At 59.4% G+C, this 21,355-nt stretch overlaps 1 protein-coding gene across 1 annotated transcript in view; it reads right to left on the bottom strand.

Annotated features, from left to right (window-relative positions):
- SHANK1 (SH3 and multiple ankyrin repeat domains 1) overlaps positions 1 to 20,653 on the bottom strand; it is a 43,072-nt gene extending 22,419 nt beyond the window's left edge. Inside the window, exons 1-14 of the mRNA XM_040632912.1 lie at positions 20,399 to 20,653; positions 19,994 to 20,197; positions 19,467 to 19,538; positions 18,261 to 18,369; positions 18,018 to 18,169; positions 16,067 to 16,234; positions 15,492 to 15,608; positions 11,265 to 11,342; positions 10,960 to 11,026; positions 10,395 to 10,725; positions 9,281 to 9,474; positions 5,953 to 6,066; positions 5,720 to 5,795; positions 5,228 to 5,254 (exon numbers count right to left, since the gene is read on the bottom strand). Of these exons, the coding sequence (XP_040488846.1) occupies positions 5,228 to 5,254; positions 5,720 to 5,795; positions 5,953 to 6,066; positions 9,281 to 9,474; positions 10,395 to 10,725; positions 10,960 to 11,026; positions 11,265 to 11,342; positions 15,492 to 15,608; positions 16,067 to 16,234; positions 18,018 to 18,169; positions 18,261 to 18,369; positions 19,467 to 19,538; positions 19,994 to 20,197; positions 20,399 to 20,653 (1,964 nt within the window). The remainder of the gene's footprint in view (positions 1 to 5,227; positions 5,255 to 5,719; positions 5,796 to 5,952; positions 6,067 to 9,280; positions 9,475 to 10,394; positions 10,726 to 10,959; positions 11,027 to 11,264; positions 11,343 to 15,491; positions 15,609 to 16,066; positions 16,235 to 18,017; positions 18,170 to 18,260; positions 18,370 to 19,466; positions 19,539 to 19,993; positions 20,198 to 20,398) is intronic.
- Between the last annotated feature and the right edge of the window lie 702 nt (positions 20,654 to 21,355).

Below are 21,355 nucleotides of genomic sequence, written 5' to 3'. Positions count from 1 at the left end.
TTACCCCCACATTATCCTCACACTCCAGACACAAGCCTTCTCCAAATACCCCATCCCCCAATATAATTCAATAGAACTCCCATACCCATTGCATGCCAGGAAGAAGCACTTGCTATGGGCGAGGCAGTATTTGAAACCCTTCACAAGTAAGTAACTCAGTTGTCTTTCCTAGCCAGCCTCTGAGGTAGGCATAAGTACTGTTTCCACTTTATAGGTGAGGAAACAGAAGCCCAGAAAGGTTAAGCAACTTGCCTAAGGTCACACAGTGAGTAATCTTCAGAAACACAGAAGAAATACTTGGGTGGCTGCAGTTATAATACCGTCCACTCCACTGCACCCAAATACTCCAAGAGCATATACACCTGCCCCAAATTGGCCATAATCACCCACCCCTTTGGTGCCTGAAATTTATCCCAGGTTATGCCAACAGCACAACGAGTGACGTTTACTGACCCGTCACTGAATGCCAGATGCCGCTCCACACATTTAACATTTATCTATCCACAAATTCTCACAACACCCCTGGGAGGGGTAACTGAGGCACAGAGAAGTAACATGCTCAAGATCCCACCAGCTAGAAAAGTGCCAAAGCCAAGGTTTAAATTCCTCACAGGCAACCCATACACCCCAATAACGTCCAAACACTCGCAAATCATCACAATACCACCTCTGTCCCTCCCTCTCAAGCATCCCCATCCCATACGGGCTCCTTCCTCTCCCCACTCCCATGACTTTCTTGCCCACTCCCTGGCCATGGGATGCTTCCCTCAACCCACCATGTTCTCCCCCAACTTCCCACCTGCCCTGTTGCCCCAGCAGTTTCCCTAAACTCTGTGCTCCCCATCCTCTGGTCCTGTGTGTGCCCCTTCACCTCTGTGTCCCTTGCTCCCTCCTCCTCCCTGCCATCTGAAAGCTCCACTTTGACCCAACCCACCCTCTTTAGCTTTCACTTCCACTAACCCTCCTCACACACCCATGGGGCCATCCCTCCACCTCCTGCACACCTTGCATCCCCTTCTCCAAAGTGTCCTCCACAGACCTCCGTGACCTCTCATCCCTCTCATGGCCTCTCTCTCCCCTTCCTTAGCTTCACCCCCCCAAATCCTCTCACACCTCTGTAAGCAACCTCACTGTGTCCCCTAGAGCACCCTAGGTTCCTTTCATACTCCCCAGTCCCCCGCATTCTCATCCGCGGAAGCCTCTTTCTACTTCTGCATCCTCAACTCACTTCCTCACACACGCTTCCGCCTCCTGGTACTTGCAGCTGCATTTCATTTCTATTCCCTGCATCCTCTCTGTGCTCTCCCTGTGTTGCCCGAATCCCCACCCCCAAATCCTCCTCACAGTTCCTGCATTCCCTCCTCACCCCATTTCGCCAGACACCCCACGCACCCTCTATGCTCCAGCACCCCCGTTTCCCCCACTTCAGTGTTCTCCACTCTCCTCTGTTCCATTCTCATCAGCCACCCTCCTCCTGAGACCCTCTAACCCCACCCCGCCCCAGCATTCGCTACCCACGCGATACCCCATTCACGCTGGTATTGCTGACTACCTGCCCTGAAGAAGCACACACAATGCTCTCCCCCAGGCCATCCCTCGGCGACCCCAGAGTGGCCTCCGGAGCTCAGCGGCCAGCTCTTGTTCACTGGATCCCACACACGGAGACTGCAGCAGCGTCCACTCCCCCCACCCCCACCCCAAAGGTGCCTCTCACACACCCAGGATCTCACAGCCCAGAGCTTGCTGCTGTACAAGGCACCCTCTTTGGTACTCAGCCCCTCCTCATGTACCCATCTCCATGGGTCTCTCCATGGTCTGCACAGAGGCCCCCTCGCAGGGAAGCCAGCCCCCTCCCATGCCGAGAAGTGGCACACACAGGCAGAGGCAGCTCCCCGTGCAGAAGCTCAGCCGTGGCTCAGCACACATGCCCCACATCGGCACAGACCCCCTGGAGGCAGGGAGAGGGGCACATGGGGACAGAGACACATGGGGGGACTAGAAAAGGAGGGGTTGTGGGGGAGGGGACGGGCCTGGCATGAGAGGATAGGTAATGGGAAACACAGCCGCAGTCCCTGGGACAGACCCACTCCATCACACACACATACACACAGTCCTCAGACAGCCTCTCTATCGCTCCAAGTCACACACAGAGATAGACACCGTCAAACAGGGACACACAGATGGACACAGCTGGGGGAGGGGGGCTGGGAGCCCACCATCTCTCCATCTCTGTCTCTCTCTCTGTCTCTCTCTCACATACACATGCACACACACGCGCGTGCGCACACGGCTGCAGGCAGTCACACACGCACGCACATCGACACAGCCACACTGACACATGCACAGTCGCACAGTGACACGCAGCGGAAAAAGAGGAGGGGAGGGGAGGCCGGGGGTGGGATGTGTGTGTGATGGGGGGATGACTGTGAATGGGAGAGAGGGGTATGAATGAGGGGACTTGCCAACTCTGTAAAGGGGTGTGGGGAGATGGGGATCAGAGGAACAGGGGCCTGGAATGTCGGTGCCTGAGGGGGAGCCACTGTGGCTCCCCACGGGGAGGGCTCCACAGAGTGGGGGCGGTGAGGGGGGCAGAAAGGGGTAATGGGTTCCAAACCCCGGAGTGGGGTCCGTTTGGAGGGTCTGACTGGGGGCAAGATTTCGGAGGAAGAGATGAGGGGAGTCTGAAAGGGCCTGGAAGGGAACTGAGGAGTGTATGTGGTGGTGGGGGGGGGGTCGGGGAGAGAGGCCCAGGGACGGGGATGAGAGAAGGATTGAGAAGAGGGGTCCAAAAGGGTTTATCACTGAGGGAAGGTAAGGGGGGGGGCGGCTTGAGGGGGGAGGAGTCCCAAGGCTGGGGGATTAGCGGCGAGGGGAGGGTCGTCACAGCGGGCCGGGGCCTCCCAGCCTGCCGCGGAGAAAAGGGGCGGCGCGCTCCGTTACCTGTAGATGTACCAGACGCTGCGCCGCCGGGGCCCCAGGGCCGGCCAGCTGGAGGAGAGCGCGGGGGGCGGCTGCGGCAGGGAGCCCCCACCGGGGCCGCCTCCGAGACCCCCGCCGCCGCCGACCGCAGACAAAGCCATCGCCGCCGCGGCCCCGGCCCCGGTCCCGGTGCCGGCCGCCCCCGCCGCCGCCGCCGCCGCCGCGTCCCCGTCCCCGCTCGGCCGAACCCCCGTGTCCGGGCCCCCAGGCCCCGCCTCATGCTGACCCGCGCCGGGAGGGGGGAGGGGGAGGGGGCGCGCACCCTCCCGCGGGAGGGAGGGCAGGGCCGGGGGCTCACATGCCGGGGGGCGCGGGGGCGCGGGGCGCGGGGTCGGGCCGCGGCGGGAGCGCAAGGACCGCGGACGGCGCCGGCTTCAGCACCGCGGACAGCTCCGGAGGCGGGCGGCGGGCGCGAGGCTTTAACCCCTTGGCGTCCTGCGCCGGGTGGCGGAGGGGGCCGGGCAGGGGGGAGGGGGCCGGGAGGGGAACGCGGGGCCCCCTTGGCGGGAGAAGGGGGAGGGGCGAGGCGCGGGCGGGGGGAGAAGAAGGGGGAGGCACTTCCGGTCTGGGGCCCCCCCTTAACCCCCTCCCCCCTCCAGAGCCCTCCCGCGCAGGTGCAGAGCGAGGGAGAGCGGAGAGAGACGCACAACACCGTACAAGATGCCTGGCGACCGCGTGCGGGGACGCGCGAACCGAGCCCCACTTCCCAGGCAGGGATACCACGGTGAGAGAGGCCCCAGGAGGGGACGCACAGCCCCCCATCGCAGACCGACACATAATGCACCCCAACACAGTCTGGAAGGGCCAGGAAGGGAAGGCTAGAAACATTGAGACTGGGCCCCAGAGCAGTGAGAGACACCCCTCCCCACGCCCCAAAGAAGCCCAGAAGAGGGACAGACACACACTGCAGTTCACTCGAGAGAGGAGAGAGCACAGACCCCCAGGGAGAGGAGAGAGGGTGGCAACAGGCCAGGCCCTCACAGCTCCAGCAGGGATGCAGGGCACACAACACAGGCCAGGCCACCTCAGACAGGGGCAGGGAGAGCCGGGGGGGGGGGGGGGGGGGAGGCAAGAGGGGAAAAGGCTCAGACACCACACAGAGCAGCACATGCCAGCAGGCACAAGGAGGAAGGGAGAAGGGGAGGGAATGAAGTTGACAGAGCTAGGGGAGGAGAAGGAAGAAGCTGAGGGCAAGAGGGACCGCCCCTATCCAGCTGGTGGAGCAAGTGATTCCCAGACCAAGGCCAAGGAGAGACCCAGAGAGACACTGTCAGAGACAAGAGGCAGAGGCTGATAGGGAGATTTGGGGTGGGGGGACCTTGATACTCACCCAGTGCCCAGAGCCAGAGACGTGCCAGGTGAACACGCACAATGGTCAAGCGCCTCAGACACTCCGGGCGCAGGGTGGCACCCCAGCCCCACCCTCTCTCCCCATCTTGTTATTTTTCTCTCCCCGCAACCCTCCCACCCATCCCCACTGGCCAGAACACAGACACATAGGTTTGGACACATTTAATGGAAGGATGCTACAAACAAGGAGACCCTTCCCTGGAGGGGGGGGGGGGAGCGGTGGGGGAGGGTGTCATCTTTCAGATACCCAGTTATGACCATCCCTCCCCCACAGTCTTGCCCTTCTGGAAGCCCAAGCCCTGGAATCCTCCCCTCTTCTGCCCTCCCCTCCCCCAGTGCCCCAGGTCCTGAATTCCAGATCAATGGGACAGATGCAAATGCATGCACACGATTTTCTGGGCTAACACGCACTCACCGTGACATGCATAGAAAGAGACAGACGTGTGCAGAAACCCACCTGTCCGTACAAGGTAAGCAGACACACTGACATCCCTGGAAACACTTGCCCTCATTCTCAGACACACAGATTCAGGGAAACACAAATGTGCAGTGCCAGCTGCACGATTAGCCTCAGTCGTGCACCCATAAATGACAGCCACAAATGCACCCATCTATACAGAGGAGGACAGACCCTCTCGCTGTCATGGGCATATATAGGCACAGGACTATACGTCTAGGGGCGTCTAGCCACTCATGCACACAGACACATGTCATGCGCATCTACAGAGACACAGGGGCAAGGACACACTCAGAGAATCCGTACAAGGACGCTCGCCTGTGTAAGATGTTCACGCACAGGGAAACCAGCTCTGGTCGTGCACACACAAGTCCATACATCCCCAGGCACCCCTTTCTTCCCATTCCTGACCCCGTACCCTCCCTTCCCCTCCCCTCTCACCTCCCTGGGCCAATCCCATCCATCAAGCTTCTGAAGCAAGTCAGCCAGCAGCCAGGGAGGGGAAAGGTGTCAGTGTGCCCGTCTCTCCAGCCCCACCCCTCCTGGCCCAGCTATGCCTGCCCCTCTCCCCACGTCCCTGCGAGGCATGGGATGCATACACTTCTGCTGCACATGACCCCGCACAGAGATGGGGCACATGAAGGAGACAAAGGCCTCCAGCCAGCCACACACACGAGCTCCCTGGGCCCCCAGACATCCCCATCCTTATTTGTCCACCCCACTATTCTCAAGCTACCCCAAAACTGGGCAGTCTCAGGCTGCCAAGGATGGTTTGGGACTAGGCTTGTGGTCTGAAGCTAACTCTGCCTTCCCCCACCTCTGAATCAAACTTTAGAGGGAGCAGAAAGGAGGCTTGGAGGTGGTGGAAATATTTAAAGGTGGAATATGAAGGGAGGTTGGGTGAGGGGCACCCGAGGGTGTAAGGACATTTACCTTGGGGCATCAAAGCTGTCGTAGGAGCCCACGGTATAATGCCGGAAGAGTCTCTTTGCCTTGTCACTGCGGCTTTCTGCAGGGGGACAAGCGACGACCTTGGACCCTCACTCTGAAAACCATGGGCCAACCCCTGGGGGTCCCGGCCCAGCTCGTCCCATCTACCTCCCAGCACCCCATCCCCGTCAGGAGAACCCTAGGATGATCGGGGACAACTGGGGAGTCCTCATTACCTTGCTTGCCCTCCTGGGAGCGGTTCGCCACCTCTTCTAGGCAGTCAGAGGGGAACCAGCCAACGCGACCTTTGACCTGGCCTTCCCAGAAGCCTCCTTCCCCGATGCTAAGCACTGGGTGGGGAGCAGGGACATAAAAACATTTCTAGGTTTCTGTGTCGCCTCCCGCCCCCAACATACTCGATGCACAGCCTTGCCACAATTCCCCAGTACCTTGCACAGGGCCTGGCCCCAAGGGCATCCTTAATAAGCGTCCAGGGAAGGGATGAGGGGGAGGGGGTAGAACCAAATCGTATCACTACTGCATTCTCGCTTTCCAAATCCAATGGGGACATCCAGAGGCACTGGGAGAAAGGGCTGTGTCTGGTGACATGGTCCTCACAGGTTAGGGACATATTCAGGACTGGCCCTCACCTCCCCTGGTAACCAACCAGTCACAGCTCGGGGCGGGGCGGGGGGGGGGGGTCTGTAATTTCCCTAACCTGTCGCTGGGGGCCCCACACGACACACATTTGCTGACTGCGTACTGTCCGCGCGTGTGGCAACCGCCCAAACACAAAGACGGACATCAGGGAACTGCTAACGTCTATCCAGTTCTCACTGGTGACCAGAACCCTATGAAGGGACACTTTCATTAAACCCTTTACTGATAGGTAAACTGAGGCTCAGAGAGCCGGAGTCATGTGCTCTGGAATATACGGCTTGTAATCCAAAGAGCCTCGATTTGAACCCCACTCTGTCTCCAGAGTGAAGGCTTTGAGTCATAATGTTTTGCTACCTCTCTGTTCAAGCAGGGTTGCTGCTGCTTCTGACGTTGGCGATCATGGCAAGAGTAACAAACGCGCACCGTCCTCCCTCTTTTCAGCGTTTCTCCTGGCTCTGGTGCTCGGCCCTTCGCACACTTCCCTTGGGCCTACCTGGGTAGGCAACACCTGATTTCCCATTTTCTAGATGAAGAAGCTGAAGCTAGAGCAGGAAAGTCCCTTGCCCAGAGATGGCTCAAGCCACACTGGGATTTGAGTTGGGGTCCCCTTGTGCTTTTCTCTGCTTCAACTGCCACCCTTGGGAGGATCTGGGGAGACCAAATCGAGGAGACGCTCAAGGGCATGGAAGGGAACAGGCGAGGGGGTCACAAGCGGTCTGGGTTCTTGGCTAGCCCTCCAGTGACCAGCTGGGTGGTCATGGAATCAATCGTCCGTTCACTGAACGAAGATTTATTTAGTGCTGGTCACGAATCAAGCACCAGGCTAGACACTGGGTTGAGGGCCATTGGACACAACCAATGTGGTTCTTGTCCTCGTGGCGCTTCCCCGCCGGCACCCACTGGAGGCGTAACTCTGTAAGTGACCGTACAACTGAAAATGATGGTCAGTGCTCCAGGAGAAAGGGACAGGGTGTCCGAAGAAAGGCCAGATGGGGGTGTATAAATCGGACAGCAAAGAGGTGCCAGGACAGTGTCCCAGAGGACATGACATCTAGACTGAGACTGGAAGGATCCTAGGAGTTGAAGAGGCAAAGAGAGGGAGGAAAGGCTGTCCTGGCAGAAAAACAGCGCGTGCAAAGAGCCTAGTGTGGAAAAGGGCTTGGGCCATGTGAGGAATGGGGAGAAGGAGGTCCCTGGCACCCTGTGGGGGAAGGGAAGAATGCCATGAGTTGAGGTTGGTGGGTGGGTGGGGAGGGGAGGGGCGAGCAGGCCAGGCTCAGGCACCGGGCTTTGGCCTGAGAGCAGAAGGAGCCTGCTGCCTCAACGGGGTGCGGTGAACCTCGGTGGCATCGTGGATGGAGGCACGCTTTGAAGCGATTAAATGTCTTAATGAAAGGGAAGGATACAAAGACCGAGCAATGTACAAAAGTATTGGGCTTGAATTTCAGAAAGAAACTTGGAAGATACTGCACACGGAAGGTCCCTCCCCTCGGACCTTAGCTTCCCTTTCTTCTTTCAAACTCTTGTCTCAGAGCACAGACCTGACCCTCCACATGTGGGTGCCTGTGTGTTCACCCACACATAGGCACGCACACACACTTCCCAGGCACCCTGCCTCGGGAGGCACTGCCACTGGCCCCCACAGTTTGCTCCTGCCTCTGGCCATTCATTCATTCACTCATTCAGCAGATGGGCACTGAGGCTTCCTGGGTCCTGGGTCATTACACTGGGCCCCAGCAACCCAGAGATCAATGACACGTGACCTTGCCTTCAGGAACTCAGGCTACGGGAAGAGATAGAACAAAACAGATGCCGATCCACGACCCACCTGATGCTCCAATCCCTGCACATCCTTCAAGGCCCCACACAACCTCTGTCTCCTATGGGAAGAACCCCCAGCTTTCCCGGGCAGCCGGGGTCTCTCTCCTCTCTAAGCTCCTGTCGTGGGGACCCCCTGAGGATCACAATCGTTGGCGCTTGCTATGTGCTCAGCATTATCCTGGCTGCTTTAAGGGAACTGACTTTTTAAAACCTCACCAGGGTCCCATTGTACAGATGGAAACTGAGGCCCAGAGAAAAGTCCCTTGTGTGAGGGCGCCCAGCCAGGAGCGGTCGAACCGGGATTTGAACCCTGGCAGCCCGGCCCTCCAGCGCGACACTACTCAGCTCCTCCGCAGCCTAGAGTCGGCAAAGAATTGCTCCCCCGCCTCGCATTAACTGCCACGTCTGCTTGCTTCCCGTTTCCAAGCTTCATTCTATCCAAGAACACACGTCAACAGCCCTGCGAAGTCTGCACGTGAGGGCTACTGGCACCATTTTCCAGAAGAAGACAGAAAAACCAAAGAGAGGAAAACTCCAGGAACAGCAGCCGCCGCAGCTCAGGGAGCCCTTGGCATGGCCCTGGCTTCCAACACCTGTCTCATCAGATCCCTGGGAAGCGGGCCCCACCCTGTTTCTCAGAGGAAGACACCTGGCAGGGGCAGGAGGTGAAGTCAAAGTGGCTTGGCCTCACGCTCCACACCAGGGGGCAGGAAAGACCGTGGGCTCAGACGGAGGACCGGGGGAAGTCACTTGACCTGTGGGACTGTTCCTTCAACTGTCTGATGGGCTCCTGACACCCTCCTGAAAGGCTGATCCTGCGGGGGTACCACTCCCACGGGGCCCAGCATGGTGTCGGGCCCCCCCAAATGCTCATTTCCCTTCTTTGGCCTCAACACCTCCTCCCAATGGGCGTTTCATGCTCCTCCGGGGCCAAAGGGCATCCAGGGGCTCTCTGGGGTCCCCAGAGTCCACTGGAAAGTCTGGGCCCCAGAGCACTGTTTGTCCTTGACTGCCTCGTCCTAGAGCGGTGCGCTCCCCTGCCCGACCCTCGCCCCCCAGCCTGGCCCGGCCCTGCCCTGTTACCTTTGATCTTCTCCCCCTTGCTTAGGGAGATCTCCCCCTCCGCTTGGGCCTGGTAGGACTTCACGGCCATGAAGGAGCGTCCGGGTACCGCTGAGTAGAGCTTCCTGCGCCTCCCGCGGCTGCCCAGGGAGCCCCCAGGGCCCCCCGAGCCCCCCGTGCCCCCTGCCGGCCCTTCCCTGGGCGTCCCGCTGGAGCTGCATACACAGAGGGTGTGAGAGGCAGGGGAGAGTGGAGGGAAGGGGCACCTCTGGGAGAACAGGGGTCCGTGGGGTGGGGGGGGATGGAGCATCAGAGGGGGGGAGGGGGTTTGAGTGGGTTTCCCAGCTCTGGTGTCCTTGGGGGAAGAGGGCATTTGGGGGCTCCCTCTGCCTGCCCACTGCTGCCCCCCCCCCGGCCCCCTCCTCTGCCTCTTGGCTTCCGGCTCTGCCCCTCCCACGGCCCTGCATGCTGTGCCTGATTCAGCTTCCTGAAGCAGAGCTCTGACTGTGTCATCTCTTAGCTCCCTCACGAGCCTTCAGCGACTCCCAGCTTCCTCCTGAGGCAGGTCCAACTCCTCTGTCTGCCATGCCCAGCCCGGCGTGATTTTTCACTCTCCCGTGTCCTCAGGACATACTGGCCAGCCACAGTCCCCCTTCTCACCCTCCTCTAGCCAGCCTGGCCTCTTTACCCCCAGAATGCCCCCTGCTCGTCCTCCCCCCTACGCTGAGTGGCTCCTCCGCTCCCGCACCCCTCCTCTGGCCTCATCTCCAAGCTCAGACACCCTTCCCCAAGTCCCTCGCCCGTTCCCACCCCATTTGGCTTTTTCTCACCTTGCCCTGTCTGTCTGTCTGTCTGGCTTCAGGGGCTGGAACCAACATTTCTTTTGGGCACCCCACCCCTGGCCCCTGGCATTGAGCAGGTGCTCAGCTAAACTGGCACATTTGGGGATGGGTGCAAGACTGGGGCTTACAATGCCCTCCCTTCCTCAGAGGGCAGGAGAGAGATCTGGAGGCCTGAGGGTGGGACCAGGGTCTGGGGTGGATGGGGCGCCAGCCTGGGTGGGGGGACTTGTGGCTCCAAGGATAGGATCTGGTTGGGTTGGGGTCTGTGGGACCAGGGCTGAGCTTTCCCCTACCTGGGCCGTCCACGGGGCTGCCTCTTGGCCTCTTCGGGGTGCCTCCCACGGGATGGGGAGCGGGCCCGGGCGCCCCGGGGGCTGCTGGCACTTCGGAGGGTCCCACTGCTGAGCTTGGTGCTGGGAGCCGAGGGCTGCGACTGGCCCTGGGGCCCTGAGGTAGGGCCGGGGGCCCCAGAGGACGAGGTCCCCGGGGCGGCAAACACCATCCAGTCAGGCAGGGCCATGCTGGTATCACTGTTGGCCCGAAGCAGTGCCGGGGGCACCGTCAGCCCTGCGCCTGGGGGTCCCCGTCGCCGGGCTGCATACTTGGGGGACTCCTGGAAGGGCACTGAGAGGGCACAGTGGCAGGGGGCAGCAGGGGCGGGGGAGACAGGCAGGTGGAGGGGGCATGCAGGCAAGGGAGGACGGGGGAGAGGCATGAGGGGAGAAAGATAGACATGAGAGAGAGTGGGGGCCTAGAATCGTACCCCCTACTACTACTCAGTCCACTGACTTCCCAGTCCCACCATGCATCTCCAAGTACCCTAGGGTCTCCCCTTAGCCCCACCTCCCACTTGCTCACCCACATCCTGTTCTCGATGGTTTCGGATCAGCTCCCCCAATTCAAAATTCCCAGCGATCACTGCCACCTGGAAGGAGGGGGCACAGGGAGGTGGGGTGGCCCAGGCAGCAGAGGGAGAGGGTGGGAAGCACGGTGAGGTCCCTGGCCCGCTGCTCCCCGCCCCTGCCCCCCAAACCTTCACCCCAGCAACTGCTCCCCTCCCTCCTCTCCCAGACCACCAGCTTCTCCGCCAGCACCCCTATCTGTCCCACCTTCCTCACCCCCTGCCTTCTTTGTGCCCCCCACCAGCCCTCAGAGCCCCAGACCTGGAATGGGGTCTGTCCGTTGTTATTCTTCACATCCTTGTTGGCCCCTCGATAGAGGAGGATCCGAGCGCAGGTCTCCTGTGGGTGATGGCGACGATGGCCGGTGGCAGAGGGCGAAACAAAGGACAACCGTGAAGGTCATGAGCAGACAGAGGCACTGGGCTAAGAACTTCGGAAACAACCTGCTCTAAACCTGCCTCGCCCAGGACAGCAGCCACTTACCACATGCGGCTCAAGAGCCCTTTACATGGGTCCGGTCCAAACTGAGGAGAGCCGTACATGTAAAATACACACCAGATTTCAACAACTTAGCTGGAGAAAAAATTAAATATTTCTAATAACTGTTATATCGCTTGCATGTTGACATGATAATATTTTTGGAAACCATGGGTTCATAAGATACGCTACAAAAATTAACATCACCTGTTTATTCTTTTTTTTAATGCGGCTCCTGGGACACTTAAAATGACCCGTGTGACCCGTGTTGTAGTCTATTGGGTGGCGCTAATCAGAAGCAGGGTTTCTTGACCTCAGCGCAGCTGACATTTGGGGCCACATAAATCTTTGCAGGGGCGGCTGTCCCGTCTTAGCAGCATCCCTGGGCTCTACCACTAGATGGCAGTAGCACTCCCCTGCCCAGCTGTGAAAACCAAGACCCGCTGCACACAGCGCTCCATGTCCCTGGGGGCCGGGCTGTGGCAATTGAGAGCCACCAACCCAAGCGGCAAGGAGGGCTTCCTATGTTGCACGTCAGGTGCTCAGCGCTTTAGAGGCAGAAGCTCACTGTATTGCCCAACAATTCCATGAGATGGAAATTACTATCCCCATTCTACAGACGAGGAAGCTAAGGCATCACAAGGAGCCCCAGGTCGTGCCGCTGGTGACTATCAACAGTTGGATTTGAACCAGGGACTGTCTGATGCCAGAGTCTTTGCCCTTATCATGCACTCCGCTAGACCCAGAAGGAACTGGGCCAGAGGGGGCCAGGGTTGGGCAGTGGGAGGTGAACGCTGTCCGCGTCCAGATCGATGCCTTCCTAATGCCAACCACGTCACTCCCTCTCGCTGTTTGGATCAAACCCCGGGCTCTTGCCACGGCCTAGAGGCTCTACCTGCACCTGACCTGCCTGCCCTGCTCCCCCCCAGCCTCACCAACTTCATCTTCTGCCACCTTTCTTCACTCCCCGTACTCCAGCCACACTGGAGCCTCCTTCTTCCTCTGACAGGCATGCTCCTGCCCCAGGGCCTTTGCACCTGCTGCTCTGTCTGCTTGGAATTATCTGCCCCTAGATTTCCACATGGCTCACTCACTCACTTCATTTAAGTTTTTGCTCAAATGCCTCCTCTTCGGAGAGGGCTTCTCTGGCTACCTCTAGCTCCCTATCCTGTCCCCTGTTTTAATTTATATGATGCCCATTATATGCCAGGCATTCTTCTAGGCCAGCATTAACTCATTTTCTTCATGACACGGTCTCCCTCAAATGACATTTCTCTTTGACTTGTCTCTTTAGCAGCTCTCCCCCACTACATTGAGTTTTATACAGGGCCATGATTTTGTCTGTGGCAGGACCCACACCTGGAGTAGTGCCTGGCCCACAGGAACTGGCTGTTTCATAAACAGTTGCTGAAGGCTTCCACCCTTTACCTTGGCCTGGCCAAACCCAGCCTGGCCCCCAGCTCAACCCCGAGGCAATTCAACCAGCATTTACAAAGCACCTTCTTGGTCTCTCCCTCTCCGTGTGACAAGCACACCAAGGATGCTTGTATGGGACCATCCTACAAGACAGGCTCAGAGAGGGCAAATCTGGGCCCAGAGTCACACAGCCAATGAGTGGAGCAGCTAGGACTCAAATGTGGCCTCTGAAGCCTAGGGCTCATCTATGTCTCGTGGGCGCACAACTCCACTTGCCCAAGCCGGTCACTGGACAGCAAAGCTCAGTTAGTTTTCTGGGTGTGTTCGTGAGTTGTGAGTGTGTGTGTGTCTAAGTGTGTACATGCTGACCCCAATTAGACAGTTAACTGCCACGTGTGTGTTTTCGCATGTCTGCCCGCCTCCACCGCCACCTCGCCTAGCCCAGCGCCAGAGCACTCCGCCAGCCCAACCAGCAATTCACCCGATGCCTCGAGAACCTCGATTTACTGCTGTCCTAGCACTGATCTCATAGCATGGCAATTCCTCGTCTACACACCTGCCTTGGGCCAGAGGTGAACTCCCCGCCAGTTCCCCAGGACAGGCACCATGCGGAGTCTGACTCATCTCACATCCGGGCACACGGTGGATGCCCACGAAGCATGCACAGGGATGCATGAGGATGAAGGACGTGGAGCCGAGTCACTCAAAATTCATTTGTTCAAGTCATTCATTCATTCACTCAGTCATTCAGTCTTTCGCAGAGCAAACACTTGTTGAATATTCTGAGGGGTGCTCGTAGTCTTGGGGCAAACGCAAGGTAGCTGATTCCTAATTCATCCGTCCACCCCCTCGTTCAGCAAAGACGCACCGAGACCTACTACGTCCTACGGCCTTGGGACACAGTGATTGATCAGACTGAGCCCGCACCCTTGAGGAGCTCACAGCCCATAAACATGGACCTGACCTTCACCAGCAGGGGAGAGACGGGCATGTCAGGAGGCCAGGGGAGGAGAGAGCGAGGACATCTGTCAGACCCAGCTCTGGCCCTTGGGAAGCTTAAGGTCTGAGAGGGAAGACAAGGGAGGGAGAAGTACAAAACGAACTCTATCTGTCAAGCATCTACTTGCGAAGCACCATGTCAAGAGCAAGTAAAACATCCAGCCCCTGATCCTTCACGCCGAAGGTGTTACTGACCCATTGCACGGATGAGAAAGGAGAAGCTCAAGAGGGGAAATGACTCGCTTATCTGACTAAGAGTAATAGCTCCCACACTAATCTTTATACTAAGTTTTCCCTGTTGAATTAACGATACACTTTCCACGTCCTAACAATGCTGCCTTCTGGGGATGAGGGCTTAACATACGTGGTCTTTTGTCCCCTACAATCAGCTGACATTATCCCCTTTGCAGGGAGAGGACAGAGCCTGGGAGAGGGCACAGGGTTTGCCTGGGGGGGGGGTGGTCTGCCCACAGGCCATGCGCAGAGGCCGTGGAGCTGGGGAATCTGGGCACGAGGCCTGTGTCAGGGAGCAGGAGAGACAGAAACACCGGGGAGGGGAAGTGACAGCACCGCGTTGGTTGGGTTTGACAAACACTGAGTTCTCCCGCAGCAGAGCAGACTGCTTGTTGCCACAAGGCAGCACGTGGCTACCTGCCACGTCCCCGGCACTGCAAGTTCTGATGAGGCAGAAGGGGCTGGGGCTGTCTTGGAAGACTTCCTGGAGGAGGGGGAGAAGAGGTTGGCAGACCAGCACCAGCGTGCCAAGCCCTGCTCTGCGGAGTCCCTGAGGCACCCCTCCAAGGGCAGGAAGCCCTGGAAAACAGGGAAGGAGACTGAGGGGCTGACTTGCGTGGGATCGCCTAGGGCTGGGGTCAGCAGGCTGAAAGCCACAACCGGCTGCCACCGCCCCAACAGGGGCCGGCTCGTGAGGCCCCCTGCCAGCTCTTTACTGCTCACCTCCACTCACAGCTCCCAAGGTGGGGGCTGTCCACCCAGCCTCGAATTGCTACAACTTGCAATATACTCTTGTTCCCTTCCAGGCTGTGGTTTGGCCTTTCCTCTGTCCCCTGAAGCGCCCCCCAGACGCACCGCACACAGCAGGTGCTCCAAGGGCAGCTGAATGGAGACACACAGGAAAGGGGACCCGGGAAGCAACTTTCCCTTCTGGGAACGATCCTGATGTGCTCTCTCCCCTCTGGTTTGTTGCCCAGGCTGTGCCCACTCCCTGGAACACCCTTTCTCCCCCTCCTACTCAGCGACTCCCGCTCGTCTTAGCACGGGTAGCACATTTTCCAGAGAGCCCCCTTCACCCCAGCCCTAAGGCCAAGCCCAGATTCAGGCTCTCAGGGGGACCTGGATTCCCTGGGACCTCCCTCCGACTGCCCTGGACTGTAACGGGAAGGCGTGCCTGACAGAGGGGCTGTCTGTCTGGCTCACTACCTGGTCCTCAGCACAGGGAAGGTGCTCAGTAAATACCTGTTGAATGAATGAAGGCGTGAACGAACGAATGAATGAAACAGTGACGGAACAGAGGGCACAGGGAGGCTGGGGGGCTGGGGGCAGGAGGAGGGCCCGGGCCGCCCGGCCAGAGCAGACCTTATTGTAGAGGGCGCAGATGTGCAAGGCCGTGTTCCCCGAGGCGTTCTGGGCTCCGGGCTCAGCCCCGTAGAAGAGCAGGTGTTCCAGGTGCTGAGAGTGACCCCGCTGGCAGGCCTGGGGGGGGGGCAGGGAACCCAGGAGACCGCATCAGACTCTCCCAACCATCGCATATCCTACAGCCTGAGTCCAGGAAAGCCTGCATCTCCCTCTCCCTCTCCTTCCAGCCCCCATTCCTGCCCAGGGGCCCAGACTGTCGACTTCCCGGGTCATTCCAAGACCCAGGTGCCTGGCCTGGCCCCTTAAGTCTCAAGAGACCTCCCCCCCCCCCCCCGCCATCTCAGGGATCAAGATGTCCAGTCCCCAGTCCGTGCCCCCTTAAGGTCCTGGTGTTGACTCCTCCCATCTTTTTCTCTTTGGAGACTATGCTACTCCCACCTTCACACTCTATGAGGACCCCAGCATCTGGATCCCCAGCTCTTTGCACCAGGGTCTCTGATCCTTGCTCTGATCAAGGCCCAGGCTCCCCTCTCCGCACACCCCTCCCCAACCCCTCCTGGCCACGTCTGGAGCACCTGGTGAATCTCCTGCCAGCCGTTCTCATCAGCGACGCCCAGCTGGGCTCTGTTGTACAGCAGCAGCTCGCAGCAGCGGGGGTCGCCCCCCACCATAGCCGTGTGGAACAGAGGGGTCAGGCCTCGGCGGTCCTTGTAGTTGGGGGAGCCCCCGAGGTCCAGGAGTGCCTGAGGAGGGAGACAAGACAGAAGACAGTCCCACTAGTACTGGCTCAACCTGAGGGGCCAGCGGGGCAGGGAGACTTGGGTGACCCACACTGGCCAAGGCTGCTTTGGGTTCTGCCACAATGCCCTTGTGCGACCTTGAGCCTGGCCCTTCCCCCCATGGCTGACGTTGGATGAGCCCTTGAAGGAGCCTGGCGTGTCAGTGCCGCATCCTAGCAGCAGGACTGTGTGGGGACCACATAAGAGAACAGAGTCTGGATGCGGGAGGACCCCCGGCCAAGCAGGAGCTGTGGTTGGGACCAGGACCCCAAGGATGGGACGCAGAGGGAGACCTGGGGAAAGGGCAAGCTCGGACCAAGGTGAGTCGGACCAGCCTCACTGAGGCCAGGGGCTGGAGGGCGGGGGCGTCCCTCTCCAGGAACAGCTCCGGCCACAGAGGCCGGGGGAGCTCAGCTCAGATCATTAGAGGAGTGACGGCAGCAACCGCATGAGGACAGCCTGTAGCAGCGCGGGCCACCAGAACGTTTGCAGTGACAAAAAAACCCCGCAACCTCACCATTCAACACGGCAGCCACATGTGGGCTCCTGAGCGCCCGAGGAACAGAAACGTTCATCTTAGTTCACTTTAATTAATCTAAATCTGAACAGCCCCATGTGACTAATGGCTACTGCACTGGCCAGAGTAGGTCTGGAGGCCTGGGGTGGGGGTGAGAGCAGGATCCGTCTGGGGGAAGGGAGCAGACTGGGGGTACATCTAGAGGGTTTGTCAATCCCAAGGGCCTAAGCAGATCTTTGTGGCTGGCGTCTGACTGCATTTAGGGTCTTCAGGGCAGCTGGAGAAGGGAAGAGAGGCCCCATTAAGCTGGAGCATCTGTGAGCTGGGGTGTTTATCAACAGCCCCATATCTCTGGGGGCAGCCTATCCTGACCTGTGGCTGAAGAGGGATTGAGTGCCATTGCGGAGGGGGGAGAGGAAGAGGATTTTAAAATAAGACCACGTAAGCGACTCCAGGTGTGTGTTTTGCAGGGATAGGGGTTCATCTACGTGGGAAAGTGCATTTTAGTTACGGAGCAGGGGAGGGGCTGCGTCTGCTGGTGAGAGAAGGGGAATGAGCCCCAGGCTGGAAGGGTAGGAAATATGGGGGCCAGAGCTTGGGGGAGGCAGGGGGAGGCGCTGCGTTTGCAGGGTGTGTGTGAGCAGAGGAGGGTCTGTATCTGGGGGCATGGCAGCTTGCTCCCTGTGCACTTTAAGGAACAGAGGAGGGAGGGTCTACGCTTCAGGGAGACAGAGGCAGGGTTGGTGGTGAGCTGGGTCCAAGGGAACCAGAATGTCTGGGTAGCAGGAGAGTACAGGTATTAGGATCTCCCTGGGCCCTTCCAGGACAAAGCTCCGTGTGACAATCCCCTGTAGGGTGGGTGCGCCTGGGGGTCAGCCGAGGGTCTCAGATTCCCTTGGAGGAGTGACCATGGGGGCTGTGTGTCTGTCAGGCTATGGAAAGGGGCTTTGTGTTTGGGACACGAAGAGAGACTATTTTTAACAAATCTAAAGAACTGAGGCTTGAGAGAGAACAAACGGGAAAGGGAGAGGAGTCCAAGGGAAGAGCAGAAGTGGCATCCCCACGGGGACGTGGGAGGGGACATCCAGGAGGCGAGATGAGAGGCAAAGGGGAGACCAGGGAGATGAAGGGGGGGAGGAGGGTGGGTCCGGGGCAACTGGCTGCAGTTCGGCCTGCTGTCAGGGGACCACTGCACTCTGGGGGAGGGTCCCGGGGGGTCTGGCACCTCACCGTGAGAGCGAGGCAGTGACGGGCACACGCAGCTTTGTGTAGCGCTGTCATGCCATCCCGGGCCCGGAAGTCGATGTGGGCCCCTCCCAGGCACAGGGTTCGAATCACCTCTACGGAGCCTTCAGTCTGGGCAGCCAGAGTCAGGGGGGTCTCTAAGGGGCAGGAAAGGCCAGTCACATGCAGCCCTTACGCCTCATTCTTGGCTCCCCCCATCTCTTCCAAAGCCCCCGCTTCCCTCCCTACCTCCTGAATCCGAGTCATGATAATTGGGGTCCAGCCCCTTGTCCAGCAGCCTCGCCACCTTGTCGGACGTCCCGAGCTGCACGTACTCCAGGAACTTCTTCAACCCCGTCTGAGCCATGGACAAGAGAGAGAAGACAGGCCAGTCAGGGAGCAAGGGAGAAAAGCTGGGGTCCCGAGTAGCGCTGTCCGGTGGAAACACACAGCGAGCCACGTGTGGCACTGAAAAGTCTCTAGTAGCCACCTTTAAGGAACAAGGAAGGGGCACTGTTGATTGTGCCGAAATTCATCTCAATGACCTATCTTTTTAACCTAATATATGCGCAGTATTACCGTATCAACAGGTAATCCACAGGAAATTTATTAATGAGATAGTTTACTCTTTTGGGATACTGGGTCTTCAAAATCCGGTGTGCATTTCACACTCACAGCGAGGCTCAGTTTGGACCTGCCACACCGGAAATGCTTGGGAGCCGTATGTGGCTGGTGGTCCCGGAGCGCATGGCGCAAGTCTGGAGGGATGGAATATTTGGGGGAGGACAGAGACGAATGCATGGTGGGGTCAGGCTGGGGGATGAGGAGGGGCCAGGGGCTTTTTTCCCAAGTGTCAAGAATTGTTCTCTTCACCTCTGGCTAAAGGAGCCCCCTGGCTTCCTCCCAGGTGTTAGGGAACCAGGGTAGACACAGGGGACATATGGTCGGAGGCCTGGAGGTTAACGTGGATCGATGTGGCTGGGGCTGGGAGACATCCCTGGATCTGGGAAAGGTGTAGGCTATGGGTTTGGGGGAACTACGGGGTCTCTATGAAACAGCCCTGAGGCAGAGGCACACTGTGTCAGAGTCCAGGCCAAGTCGGGGGAGGCAGGGGCCCTGCGTGGATATGGGGGACCCAGAGATGAGATGGGGGAGTCCAAGGAAGAAGAAAGTGGGAGCCAAGGGGAAATGGTGTGGGCCGGGCAGAGCAATGAGGGGCACAGAGGGGAGTGAAGAAGGGCTTATAATGGAGAGAACGGGGTGGCATTTGGGGCTGTCCCAAAGGCAACGCAGCATCTCAAGTTGGTGGGGGTCCCTGGCAGAGGAACAGAAGGGGCTGGGGAATGTGGAGGGCTGCGGGGAAGAGGTGGGAGAGGAAGTGGGAAAGTGGCGGTGGGGGGTTCCGGGTCTCTGTGGGGGGATGCTGGGGGGTAAGCGCCAGCAGGGTTCTCTCACCTTCGTGTGCAATTTGGCCAGCTGCTTCTCATCCAGGTTGGTCTGTTTGTAAACCCGGGTCTTGTATCGGAACTGTGGTCAGGGGCGTATGAGGGGAGAGACATAGAGACTTGGAATCAGGGGCCTGGGGAGGAGGCTGGACTCCTTTTGAGCCGGGGGAGGGGGGGTCATCTCAGGGTCAAAGTGGAAACAGCCCTAGAGCCTTGGCTGGGTAGGCAGAGGAGTGCAGGGCTCCTCCCTGACGTGGAGGAGTAGGAGTCTGGACCTTGCACAGAATGTTCTAGAACACCTACTGTAATTGTGAATCCTTTCCCACTTTGAAAGGTGAAGAGAAGCTTAGGGCAGGGAAGTGACTTGCCCAAGGCTGCTCTGTTGGTCAGAGGCAGCACACGCAGGCCTCTCTGACGCTAATGCTGAGGAGATCTGGAAGAGCCCACTGGGTTTTCTCTTGCAAGGGCGTGACTGGGAGAAAAACAGGGCAGCCCTTCTCTCCTCTGTGACCAAGCCGGGCAGGCTGCGGGCCTCACCTCCAGGTAGGGCACCCCCTTCTCAAAAGACTGGGGGTACTCCCGAAGCAGCCGTTCCTCCTCCAGAAAGTTGGCATCGCGGCCTGAGGTGGCCGGCTGGAACAGACCGTAGTTGAGCACATCCTGCAGGCTCTCGCTCAGGGCGCAGAGCACCTGCTGCTTGGCTGTCCAGATGGTGGCATCGGGGTTGAAGCGCAGACATTTCTGGTTGGGGAGGTGACAGGGAGGAGCCTGAGGTGGTTTGGCAAGGGGGTGGGGGTGATTCTGGGGACAGGAGGGAGACCTGGGGGAAGCATATGGGGGTCTGGAAATGGGGCCCAAGGGGGAGGACGCCCAGCAGCAGAAGCCACCTCCTGTGGGCTCGGGGCCCTGTCCCCCGCTGGCCAGCGGGCGCTCATCACTCACTGTCTGGTGCAGGTCCGGGATGCCAATCCGGAAGACCATCATGCTGAAGTGGGCGTCGTCCGGGACAGACATGGAGCGGCCCTGGAGGCCTCGGGTGGAGGCCAGACTACCAGGTGCTCCGCTGCCCTGGCCCCGGGTCCCCCGGGGGCCTCTGCTGGGCCCGTCTGGGGAGCTGTCGGACTCTGAGCCCCCTTCGGGACACTCGCTGGCACTGTGGCGTTCCTCGTCCTCGCTTGACGCGGGGCTGTGGGTCATCGTGGGGCCACGGGGCGACAGGGGACAGCAGCATCACAGGCGGCTGCCGGGGGGCCGAGGACAGCTGTCAGATGGGGAGCCCGGGACTCTTTGGAGGCCGCAGGCACGCACGTGGACAAGCGTTCTAGGGGCCGCCACCCCCCCCACATGCCCCAAGTAGGCAGGAAGGAGGCTGGACACACCCCCCAGACACTCCTGCCGCCGCTGCTCACACACGCCCATCCCTGTCATGCTTCCAGAGCGTCTCCTTCCCTGCCCTTGGCCCTGCTCACAGCCCCCCACCCCTCCTGCGCCCCACTTTGCCGCTGACCCAGCATGGCAGTGTCCCAGAAACCGCAGAATCACCGCGGGAGCTACTGGCCCACTTTGGCAGGCCACGGAAAATGCAGCTAAAATTAGCTGAGGACAGACAGGTGGATGACCCACCGGCATCCTGCCCTCCTGGCCCCAGCCTGGCCCCTCACCCGAGGCCCTCCCGTCCTCCTCCTGGATAGCTGGTGGGGGGAGGCTGGGACGTAGTAATGGGGAGACAGAGGTGCCGTGAGCCTGGGACGGCAGAAGTGGGAGGCCGCGTGGTGCCCGGGAGTGGTGCCCAGGAGCGGGTGGAACCGGTGACTTCACTGAAGTGTGGCTGACAACGTGTGCAGGACTGCTGGGAATCAGTGTCCCAGGGGAGCAGGGACACTCAGATGCCGCTGTCGT

The sequence above is a fragment of the Ursus maritimus genome, unplaced genomic scaffold (genome assembly GCF_017311325.1).
Source record: "Ursus maritimus isolate PB19 unplaced genomic scaffold, ASM1731132v1 scaffold_19, whole genome shotgun sequence".
Taxonomy (NCBI): Eukaryota; Metazoa; Chordata; class Mammalia; order Carnivora; family Ursidae; genus Ursus; species Ursus maritimus.
This window is presented reverse-complemented; position numbering and strand designations above follow the sequence as displayed.